The sequence below is a fragment of the Leucoraja erinacea genome, chromosome 34, assembly GCF_028641065.1.
Source record: "Leucoraja erinacea ecotype New England chromosome 34, Leri_hhj_1, whole genome shotgun sequence".
Classification (NCBI taxonomy): domain Eukaryota; kingdom Metazoa; phylum Chordata; class Chondrichthyes; order Rajiformes; family Rajidae; genus Leucoraja; species Leucoraja erinaceus.
The window spans coordinates 3,519,174-3,531,923 of record NC_073410.1 but is presented as its reverse complement, the minus strand read 5'-3'; the positions used below and the strand labels follow the sequence as shown (position 1 = coordinate 3,531,923).

At 40.7% G+C, this 12,750-nt stretch overlaps 1 protein-coding gene across 7 annotated transcripts in view; it reads right to left on the bottom strand.

The window, feature by feature from the left end:
* Positions 1–1,686: 1,686 nt before the first annotated feature.
* The window catches only part of dlg5a (discs, large homolog 5a (Drosophila)), a 104,409-nt gene continuing 93,345 nt past the window's right edge, over positions 1,687–12,750 (bottom strand). For all 7 annotated transcript variants that reach the window (XM_055661672.1, XM_055661674.1, XM_055661673.1 and 4 more), the window contains 4 exons: positions 12,555–12,682; positions 11,216–11,325; positions 8,809–8,921; positions 1,687–3,725 (listed from right to left, as the gene is read on the bottom strand). In XM_055661672.1, coding sequence (XP_055517647.1) covers positions 3,622–3,725; positions 8,809–8,921; positions 11,216–11,325; positions 12,555–12,682 — 455 coding nt within the window. In that variant the 3' untranslated portion in view covers positions 1,687–3,621. The remainder of the gene's footprint in view (positions 3,726–8,808; positions 8,922–11,215; positions 11,326–12,554; positions 12,683–12,750) is intronic.

Sequence of the window (12,750 nt, the reverse complement as noted above, 5' to 3'; positions counted from 1 at the left end):
TTCATCTGCCCAATTTTCTTCAATTTTTCTTTCTCACTATTTTTGTAAGAACAGTGGGTACTTGCTATCCCGAAGAGCATAGATTTGTAACACCTCAGGAAAATCAACACTAAGTTATAATTGGAAGTTTTGCTTTCAATTCTCAGAGGGAACATGCGGTTACTTGAAGGTCAAATTAATCCAAAGTTGCACTTGTTCCATCTTGCCTGTGATCTATGCAATTTAGAAATAAGAAAATAGAAGGGCAGTTTAACAGCAAGAAACAAGCTTCAGTTAATCAGTTTGAATGAATACAGCTAGGAATATTATTATTTACTCGCTTCAAAAGTCTACATTAAAAAGTTTTTTAAAAATGGTTAAACTTTAGCACTTTATGGAGATTGCCTCCCAACTTTTATTTTTTCTATTGACTGTACTCATACTTATGTCCATCACCTCTCCCCCCCTTCTCCCTTCTCCTGCACATTCCTTTTTTCTGTCTTCTACTCTGATCATCTATTGGAAAGAAATGACTGGGAGCATACATGTGATCACCAGTCCAGCTTACTATCGACTGATTATGTATACATTTAAATAATGCATCATGTTGTTGTATACCCAATGTTAAATATTTCTTCTTCATGTTCAGATAGTTTTGACTGGACATTCTCAGTGGGGATATTTTAATCAAAAATGGATGTTTCGTAAATGTGGGTAATTTCTATTAAAAAATGGAAGAAAATAATTTTCATTATAAAAAAACTTCTGTGTATGCAAGTTAATTAATAATCAACGCATTGATGACTTTTAAAATCACACTCTACATACCTGCAACATTTTAGAACATAGAACAGTGCAGCATAAGAAGCGGCTCTTTGGCCCACAAAGTGTGTGTGTGCCAATCACGATGCCAAGATCAACTCTTATCTACCCACATTACTCCATTCCATGCATATCCATTTACCTACCCAAGTTCAAGTGAGTTTATTGTCATGTGTCCCTGATAGGACATGAAATTCTTGCTTTGCTTCAGCACACAGAACATAGTAGGCATTTACTACAAAACAGATCAGTGTGTCCATATACCATAATATAAATATATACACACATGAATAAATAAACTGATAAAGTGCAAATAACAGATAATGGGTTATTAATAATCAGAGTTTTGTCCGAGCCAGGTTTAATAGCCTGATGGCTGTGGGAAAGTAGCTATTCCTGAACCTGGTTGTTGCAGTCTTCAGGCTCCTGTACATTCTACCTAAAGGTAGCAGGGAGATGAGTGTGTGGCCAGGATGATGTGGATCTTTGATGATACTACCAGCCTTTTTGAGGCAGCGACTGCGATAAATCCCCTCGAAAGTCTTATCTCTGCCTCAACCCCCACCCCTGTCAGCATGCTCCAAGCACTCACCAAACCTCTGGGTGAAAAAAAACTTGCCTCACACATCTCCTTTAAACTTTGCCCCTCTCACCTTAAAGCTATGTCCACTGGTAATTAATGTTGTCATCCTGGTCCATTTCATCCATTCTGATCCATACCATCCACAAGTTATGGGACACACGCACACACACACCTAAATCAAGATAATGGTGTTCCTGTTGTTCCTTGGGTAAAATTCATCATTAGCTTTTACAAGTCCGTGTTATGCTTCAAACATTTCACTCTGTTATCTATTGGGTACATGAAAAGACACACAACGAATATCAGAAATTAACCTTTATTCTTGTACTAATCAATTGCTTTACATTTGATACAAAGTAATCTTTTAGCGCAGAATAAAAATATCAGTACCTGTTCACCTTGTACCATCTATATCACACTCTGACTGTGTCCTGCAATAACTTACATTGGCAGTAGATGCATGGGGATCGAGTCACTGTATCAGTGAGTTTGGACACGTACACGGAGCCAAAATTCAAATCCGAACCAAATGCGACAAAATGCTTTACTCGTGAAAGGGAGGCTTCTTCACTGCCAGAACAAGTTATTACAGAAAATAATAAATAAGTTGTTCTACCTCTCCTGCAGGATGTGAATCAAGTGAACAACTTGCCAAAATTATATTTGATGCCTTAATATCTTTGTAACCTTTTAAATCCAATTGGTAAAATGCAATACTTTGCTTTTTGACACAGTATGCAAGAAACCGTCCCTTTTCATTACAGTATGCAAATGTAAGCAGTTTATGCGTTTTGAGGAATGTCTGAAAGGCCATCATGCGCCAGAGAATTATTGAAATATGAGGAACAGTCTTGTGTTTCTTTAATGATTCATTTGCATTGAAGACAGTAGGTACAGCAGTGAACTACCTAAAAACATGAGACAAACTGGAGGACCAAGAGCAATCCTGTGTTAGGCACACATGGATTCACAAGTGCAACATGAAAACAGAGGAAACAAATGTTGACAATTTGGCACAATATATGACAAAAAAACATCCATAAGCATTGCAGATTCAATGACTGCTTTCCAGACAGTGGCAACACTACAATTATTTACTGTGCCTTATAACTACATTTACTTAGACGAATCATCCAAGGGAAATATTTTCTTCAAGTTAAATAAATCTATTTGACTGCTACACACACAGATTTTTTTCTTTTTTTAAAAAAAAAGCTCAACATAACTTGCAAAATTGCACCGATGAGTTTCTTCAATATTTACAGCTTTTAGAAAGTGTCGTATCAGCATGCTAGGCCTAGCCAAAAGTTCATTACTCCATTGCTACACAATATTAGGCCCAACAATTAAGGTATTAGTTTATACAATATGATCAGATACATTATGCTGTTTACATATCAAGATCCATGCAGAAAAATATATTTGACAGACAATAAAAACAGAAGCAAATGCAGTGGTAGACAAAAATGCTGGAGAAACTCTTCAGAAGGGTTTCGGCCCGAAACGTTGCCTATTTCCTTCGCTCCATAGATGCTGCTGCACCAACTGAGTTTCTCCAGCATTTTTGTCTACCTTCGATTTTCCAGCATCTGCAGTTCCTTCTTAAACAGCAAATGCAGTGGTCTGCCCTTCAAGAGAGTGCACACAAATTTCATAACTCACTCCAAACAGTACCAGTCACTATACCATTCCCCAACTACAAGAACACACTGTACCAATTCTATAAAGTTTAACCTGTTTGTAGAACCTCAGGGCTAATTACATGTAACCAGGTAAACTTGCCCATTCACATGCACAAACCTCATTCAAAAGAGCCGGCTTATCCAAAGTATGGAGAGTAAGACAACAAAAATAAAAACATTCAAGTAAATATTTAAAACAAATAATCAGGAAACATTACTTGTAAACGTGTCTTTCTAAGTTTTAGTTGCAACATCACTTTTCCAACTTTTATTAGTGTGCTGGGTCAAGAAGGCAGAATAAAATATATATTTTAAAATCAGTCCTGTAAAAATCCAATTTGAAGGGTTTTTCGTTGTATTGCAGTACAGTAGATGTCAGGACTACTTAACAGCATTTGCCCAACATTCCCATGCTGAAAACCTTTCCTGCACCTCATTACTCCTTTCATCATGCTGTCTCTTCTGTGTAATCCGCAATCTTCAGGCCAGTTGTAATCCAAGCTCAACAAAGCAATCGTCTACACCAACACGAGTGTGAGCTGCCAAACTGAGGCCCTAGAGAGTTCCAGCTGGAATCCAAAGGACTTTGTTCTGTTCTTGATCAACAATCGTCATGATTTGAGTGCAAATGTAGGGCAGAGTACCTCCTTGGACGATGCCTGCAAAAAGAGAAAATACATTGACAGGTAAAGAGAAAAGTTTAAAAGTGTAGGATTCTCTTTAATTAATTTGTAAATTAAATGTGCAAACTAGGGAATTTCTGGAAGCATACCCAAAATCTATCTTTTATTGCTGCTAGTCTTATAATCCTGTCAATGAAACATAATTTCCTCAATATAGACTTGCACAGAGCACATAGTATATAAAAAATACAGCATAGGAACATGCCCTTTGGCCCACAATAACTATGCTGAACATGATAAACTTTGTTCCTATATCGAGAATATATGTGAAGGGTGTGCTACAATAGAAAATAAACAATACAATAAGCAACAATACTGGGTTTGATGTAGTCTAGATTTTGAAACCAAAATAATTAGCTTTCTTTTCATAACTCTCAATTTTTTTCCTATGTTTGCTCTGTTTGCAGGCTCTGGGTACCAGAAAACCAGTTTACCTCTCCCAGAGAAGCAGATGAATTCAACAATGCTAAAGGGGGTGGCCTGATATTGTGTTCATCCAAATAGTTCATAGAGCCGTACTGTTGTTCTGCATGGAAACAGGCCCTTCAGCCCAACTTGCCCATGCCGACTAAGATGTTCCATCTATTCTAGCCCATCTGTCCACGATTGGCCCTTATCCCCGCTAAGCCTTTCCTATTCATGTACCTGTCCAAATGTGTTTCTAAATATTGTTACATTACTTGCCTCAACTGCTTCCTCCGGCAGCTGATTCCATATACCTACCACCCAGTGATCACATTTGGTTATTTTTAAAACCTATTGTATATTCTTGATGAAATACATGGGTCCAAAACTGGCTACAGTCCAAACTCTGACAAGCCGTGTAGCCCAGCTAAATGTACAGGTGAATAATTTTCTGTTGGTGTAGCCCATAATATAAAATGGTGCCAAGATGGATAAACTCTATCCAAGATAAGTCCACAAAGACATTCATCTATAATTACATATAAACCATGTAGTTTACACCCCCAGCGGTATGAACATCGACTTCACCAATTTCAGGTAGTCCCTGCTTTCTCCTTCTTTCCCCTCCCCTTCCCAGCTCACCCTTAGCCCACTGTCTCTGCCTCTTCCTTTCTTCTTCCTGCTCCCCACCCTCACATCCTTCCGAAGAAGGGTTTCGACCCGAAACGTCGCCTATTTCTTTCGCTGCATAGATGCTGCCTCACCCGCTGAGTTTCTCCAGCATTTTTGTCTACATATAATCAATGGATATTTTTTAAGGCAGAGATAGATAGATTCTTGATTAGTATGACTGTCAGGGGTTATGGGGAGAAGGCAGGAGAATGGGGTTAGGAGGGAGAAAGATCAGCTACGATTGAATGGCATAGACTTGATGGGCTGAATGGCCTCACTCTACTCCTATGACATGACCTTATGACCCTCTACTGTATATTCTGCATCAGTCTTTCTCCCAGAAGTAAAAAGACAAAGGAGGAAAAAAGCATCCAAACGTATAGAATATGTATTTCCCATAATAATCTTGGAAGCTTTGTACACAGTCAATTTAGTTAAAGGATTTTCTATTGCTGCAGGGCCTTCCCAATATTGAATCATCAATGTTTGCATTACTTACAGCTTATTTACAGACCTTTCTTACAAGGTATTTTCCTCCATACAAAAGATATATGTGAATTCAAATTGAAGTATAAACACATTAGTTACATAGCATAGAATTGTTCTGTTATGTCATACTAAAAGGATCTACCTCACTTAAACTAAAAGGATATAAAGGGATAAGCTAAAACGAAAATGTATCATTCATTCAAAAGGGCAAACCTAGGGAACTAGCATTTGGTATCCAACAACATGTGCTTTATTACTTGGGGTAAATATTGAATTCTCTCCCTCCCCCTGGGATTGTGACGTTTCCGATAGGAAATTACTTTTTGTTACAGATGGATAACATGGTGTAAACTTAAAATAACATAAAGCAGCCTCTCTTCCTGCATTTGTCCCTCTTGTCACAGCTATCTTTGTGAACCATTCCCACACACTGATTTCATTCATTCATTTCTGGCTTAAACTCTGGGTTATGAACAATTCTCAGGAACAGAACCCTGTCACAACATGGGGACATCCCTCTACTGTAACCTTTGACAACTTTTCTCTTTTATTGCTCAAACTAGTGTAAGCCATTATCAAACAACCAGTTTATAAAACACCCAGTTAGTTACAAAGGGTGTCTGATAATCAACATTAATCTCAAAGGCAATCGGAATTTTAGATTTATAGTTTTTCTTCCGTAGCCATTGACCACAGCTGACAATTCACCAGAGAAATGCATTGGGCAGTGCCATCTAGTGTTACTGCATTGTTAGTGGAGAGCAAAACCAAGCAACAGGTCAAACTTAGTGTAGAAACAAAGACCCGCAGATTTTCTGTCCATTTGTGATTTGGGCTTATTTTTGGTCTGTACCAAAGATTGTCACATGGTGCTGGAGTAACTCAGTGGGTCAAGCAGCATCTCCGGAGGAAAAGGATGGGTAACATTTCGAATTGGGACCCAAAACAACACCTATCCTTTTCCTCCACAGATGCTGTCTGATCCGCTGAGTTACTCTGGCATTTTGTGTCTTTAACAGGTCAAACTTGTTCCATGACTGCAGTTGGAAGGAGAAACCTTTAATATTGTCGAAAGTTACTCGTAGATTGAAGAGCGCCAATAACAGCATGAATTGCCTTTGAAGATGATTAAATGCAACACTAAACTGGCAGAGTGGGGCTTTATCATTTTACAAAGAAAGGTTTTCATGGCTATTTCAGGATATTTCATGGATTTTATTCCACTTTACCAATAGCAAGCACGCAAGCTCACTATATTGGAATAAATTAATGTCAGAATAACAAAATTCTGAAGATATTGAGATATTGATATTGTACTAAAGTTGAACTATTCTCACAATATATTTATTTGTCTGTAATACAAATGTCAGAACTCTGGAAGCACATTAAAGAGATTTCTACATATCCAAAATGGATTTTGAGTTTAGTAAAACACGATGATAACAACTGATGAATCAAATTTAAGCGGTTTATTATTAAGATACTATAATTTTATGAAGGATTTATAGATTATCATTATCAGGCCTACATTAACCTACTCAGTCTGAAGAAGGGTCTTGACCCAAAGGTTACCTATTCCTTTTCTCCAGAGATGCTTTCTGATCCGCTGAGTTACTCCAGCTTTTTGTGTCTATCTTCGGTTTAAACCAGCATCTGCAGTTCCTTCCAACACATTAACCTACCAACAGTAATATTTGCAGAAAAGCCCCCCCTTTCTCATCCCCCCTTCCGTGTTCCAAATGCAACGTAGAAGAAGGTACAGGAGCCTGAAAACCGTACCTCCAGGTTCAGGAAAAGCTTCTTCCCTACAGCCATCAGGCTATTAAACACTACAACCTCAAAAAACCTCTGAACCAATGGACCAATATTATTATTATACAGGTGCACAACCTTTTATCCGGTGTTCCAGAAACCGAAAAGCTCCGAAAACCGGCCATTTTTTCCAGATGTCGTCTGCGCACCAAAGCTCGCGTTTGGCGCCAAACCTGACCCAAAACGACCCACGGTCAACCCAGGTCTGTACTACTGTAGCGGCTGCCTCCTCCCTGGAGACCGGGAGACGCTTAAACATCTGTAAATCATTGCTTAAATGTTAGTCAGTTAGTTTGGAGGGCTTTTATGTGAAGGGGGGTGAAGGGGTAAACTTTAATTCTTAGTCCCCTACCTGGTCGGAGAGGCGGGGAGCGGTCAATGCCTTACCGGGTCGCCGTGCAGTAAGCTCCGCAGCGCTGTGGCCGGTAGGGCCGCGGGCGGCGCCGGTTGTAGCTCCGACCCCGGCAACTCTACCCCTGGCTGCGAGGCGCTCCAAATCCAGCGCGGCCCGCAGCCGGACGCCCCAGCTCCGCGAATGTCGGGAGTCGGCGGCGTCGCAGCGCTGGGATACCAGCGGGGTGCGGGCAATGCCTTACCGGGTCGCCGTGCAGCAAGCTCCGGAGCGCTGTGGCCGCCGACACACAACATCGCGGAGCGTCGCTGGATTTGGAGCCGCGCAGCCAGGGGTAGAGTTGCCGGGGTCGGAGCTCCAACCGGCGCCGCCCGCGGCCGGACGGAGCCCCCAGCTCCGCGGCTCCAAATCCAGCGACGCTCCGCGAATGTTGGAAGAAGGCGGCCACAGCGCTCCGGAGCTTGCCGCACGGCGACCCGGTAAGGCATTGCTCGCTCCCCGCTGGTATCCCAGCGCTGCGACGCCGCCGACTCCCGACATTCTCGGAGCTGGGACGTCCGGCCGTGGGCCGCACTGGATTTGGAGCGCCTCGCAGCCAGGGGTAGAGTTGCCGGGGTCGGAGCTACAACCGGCGCCGCCCGCGGCCGGACGGAGCCCCCAGCTCCGCGAGGTTGGGAGTCGCCGACCAGGTAGGTAGGGGACTAAGAATTAAAGTTTCCCCCTTCACCCCTACACCACCACCACCACATAAAATCCCTCCAAACTAACTGACTAACATTTATGCAATGATTCTCCCGGTCTCCGGGGAGGAGGCAGCTGCTCCAGACTTTTCAAGCCGCCCGCGCTACCTACCTAATCTACGCTAAAAATCTTCCATTCTGAAATCCGAAAATGTCCGAAATCCGACAAGTGTCTGGTCCCAAGGCTTTCGGATAAAAGGTTGTGCACCTGTATTGTTTGTTTTTTGTGTGTACGTATGTGTGCGTGGGTGCATGTGTATATATACATGTGTATATGTGTATGTGTGTATATATGTGTGTGTGTGTGTGTGTGTGTGTGTGTGTGTGTGTGTGTGTGTTTGTGTGTGTGTGTGTGTGTATACCTGTGTGTGTGTATACCTGTGTGTGTGTACCTGTGAGTGTGTGAGGGTATATATACACACACACACTGAACATTTTTTTCTCTCGTTTATTATACTGTTTACAGTGTACTATCTTTACATATTCCGTAGTGCTGCAGCAAGTAAGAATTACATTGTTCTATCTGGGACATAGGACAATAAAACACTGTTGACTTGAAAAAATCAATAGTGTCACAGCAGACATTTACCTGTGAAAAACTTGCTGTATTCTTGTTCAATCTTTTGAGCAGCCTCAAACTGTTCCTTGGAATGTCTTTTTTGTGTACCTTTGTCTCGCAGAAAGATTGGATCCTTTTGTTCTCTGTGGATAAAATACCGCCGTTATATTTTCATTAAACAATGACAAAGAACTAAGACATGAATGTTTTCTTTAGCCATAGAGTCGGACAGCACAGAAACAGGCCCTTCAGCAGACCATTTTGTTCATCGACTCCAATCCTATTTGCAACACTAGGACTGTACTCTTCTGTGCCATGCCCATTTCAGTGTTAATCTAAATACCCCTTAAATGTAGCAAATGTATCAGTTTCCTTCACCTCCTTTGACATGCAATTCAGATGTCAACCATGTTCTGTGTGGAAAATCCTACCCTTCCAATTCCTTTTGAAACTCATTCATCTCACCTTAACCCCATACCCTTTTATTCTAGAGGCGCACAGCACACATACTGGGTAAAAGATTATGATATCTACACCTCTCATCATGCTATATATTCTATCAGCTAATCAGCCTTCATTGCTCCAGGGAAAACAAGCCCACAAGGCAACTGTGTGGTGAATATCTTCTGCATTCTCTGCAGCACAACCACAGCCGCTCCAGTTTGGCATCAACTAGCACACACAGTGCAATCTAACAGGCATTTTTGTAAGGTTGCAACATGATTTCCCAACTTTTGTATTCTATATCCCAACCTTGGAAGACAAGCATGACAAATGCCTTCTTCATCCTATTGTTCTGCTTGGCATTTTCAAGCAACTATGGACTTGGACCCTGATCATCAATAGTGTGCTTAATAATAATAATAATACATTTTATTTATGGGTGCCTTTCAAGAGTCTCAAGGACACCTTACAAAAATTTAGCAGGTAGAGGAAAAACATGTAAGGGCAATGAAATAAATAGTAGAGACATGACTAGTACACAAAGTAAAGACAGAATTCAATTCAAAACACAATATGAGGCAATTAATGCACAGATGAAAAGGGAGGGGGATGTGGGGCTAAGGATAGGCAGAGGTGAAGAGATGGGTCTTGAGGCGGGACTGGAAGATGGTGAGGGACACGGAATTGCGGATCAGTTGGGGGAGGGAGTTCCAGGGCCTGGGAGCTGCCCTGGAGAAGGCTCTGTCCCCAAAACTGCGGAGGTTGGACTTGTGGATGGGGAGGAGACTGGCTGATGTGGATCTGAGGGACCGTGCTTCCATTTATTGTCTATGTCCAAACCATATTTGATTTCCCAAAATGTATTAACTCATACTTGTCGGGATAAACTTCCATCTGCAATGTTTTGATTGACTTTCCATCTGGTGACTATCCTGCTGTAGCCTTAGACAACTTTGTCCGTAATCTAAAACACTACCAATATTCATGTAATCCACAAAGTTACCAACTCAGGTTCAAGTCATTAACGGACGAAAGAACAAGTGCCCCAATACCTATCCCTAGAGTATTTCACTGGTTACAGGTTTACAATTGGAAAAGTGTCCTTCCACCATTACCCTCTGACTCGTATCACCAAGCCAATTTTGGGTCCCATTAGTTTGATTGTTTTGGATCCCACTTGTAGACATCACTGAAATGCAAGAACATTTGTCATCTCCTTTGCAATGTTTTTAAACGATTTCTTTAACAATTAACCTAACTCGTAATTATCTCTTGTCTATTTCTGTGAGTAGCCATTTGTGGACCAGCCTTTGCGGAGGACGTGTCAAATGCATTACTAGAGTCATTTTAGACAATGTCCAATGCCTTGCCTTCTTGATCGAACCTTTTGATAACTTTTGTCATCCCAGATTCCCTAATCTCTGCATCTTTGCCACTTTTGACTGGAACATGCTCGCCTTGAACCTTTGCTCTTTGAAAATACTCACATTTGTCAAACAATATTTCACCCACGAGTATTTGCAACCAATCTGGATTCACCAGATTCTTCCATGTACTTTGGAAATTAGTGCCCCAAGGCGACCAGAAAGCTTGACAGCAAAATACTAAAATATTCTTTAAACCACATTATCAACCTATTGCTGCTGGCAGTTCAATTTTCTCTGCTTTTCAATCACTGTCAATCCATTGCATTAATACGTTGTACCCAATATCACACAGTGTACTGACCATCAAACACCAGACCAAACTATCTCGAGCAGCAAATTGCATTCTCTGTAAATTGCGTTATGTAAACAAGTACATTACCCCAGCCTTAGGAGGACATATAAACTTCCCATGTATTAATTTAATTTCTTTTCTAATAGACATTCCACAGGAGCAAATAATCATTGACACAACCTTAAGTATTATTCTCTTTATTCCATGCAAACTTCGTGAATGCTGTACTCACAAATGAGCTACTCATTAAGCTTTAAGAATTGCATCTACTCACTTGATTTGCTTTAGGTTTTTGTACCGTATGAAAATGACTATCGGATAGATGTGAATTCGGTGTAGACGCTCAATGGCATGTGGCGCAATATCAAGCAAGCAGTGGCAGTCCTACAAATATGGTCAAAGGTTAGTTAACAAAAACAATTACATAGTCAGTCATTAAACTACAAAGCACAGAGTAACACTATTCGAGCATCTCATCCATGCCGACCAAGCTGCCGAGTCGAGCTGGTCCCACTGGCTTGCGCCTGGTCCATATTCCTCCAAAGTTTTCTTCCCAATGTACCTGTCTGAAAATTGTGTCATTGTACCCCTCTCCACCACTTCCCCAGGAAAATAGGTTGATGTATGCACCATCTTCTGTGAAAAAGTTGCCTCTCGGGTCTCTTTTAAATTTCCAAACCATCCCCCATCCCCTTCACCCCCTCCCCACCATAAACCTATGCCCCCTACTTTCAGGCTCCTCTATCCTGGGAAAAAGGGGGAAAAGACAGTGGCTAACGAAAAGGATCATGACAAAATGTAATGCCAACACAGAGATGAGCCATGGGTCACACCGAGAGTCTGAGGCACAGAGACCTGAACACACCTCCTTGTTGACATTTCAGTGTAGTACCTAAACAGATTAAATTCATTCAGAATAGAGGTCGATGGATTTCAAAATATTAAAGGAACGAAGGGATTTGGGGATAGTGCAGGAAAGTGACATTGAGGTAGAAGATCAGCCATGTTCATGCATTTTGCTTAAATTTCAGAAAAACCTGTTCTTTGGGACACATGTCAGATACAGACTATGTTGAACTTGAACTCCATGCATAAGTTCAAGGTGGTGGTTCTGCATTGTTCTACATTGATGACAAATGATGAATAGCAAGATAATAATATCATATCAGAAAGTATAAATAGAGGCCACATAATATATGGAACACTGATACCAAAACTTCAAAGCTAATTAAAATTACTATTATTGTGTTTTGTCTATCAGGATTCTCTGAATCATAATGGGCTAACTCATAATTTCCAAAAGCAATGGTAAAATGAAAAAATAAAAAATATATATTTTTTTTAACGATTTTCTATATTCTTATGAATATATTTTTCCCTTTATAAGGATATAGAGTTGGACTAATTCCATCTGTAATAAAATACACAATTCAAACATAGTTAAATTTTCAATTTAGATTGGAAATAAGCTAAATTGCCCTGGTGCGTATATTATTTTTAGTCAATATCTGATACCAACAATATCTGAATTTAGTGCATGACGCACAATACAATATCAATCAGAAACACAAACAAACAAAATGTGGAGATAAATATTGAGAAGAGAGAACCACCTTCTCCGTTATTTCTTTAATGGAGGCCACAGTTGTGACATCAAAATGTCCACTTCTCCTCTTGTAGTCAATGAAGAGATAGTCTGCTACTCCTCGTTCAATGGCCTGCTGAGAAGCTTTCATAACCTCTGAATAGAAAAGGTGAGGAAAAATTAATGCATGGAGCTGCTTAGCCTTCAGACAAATTTTCATCCAA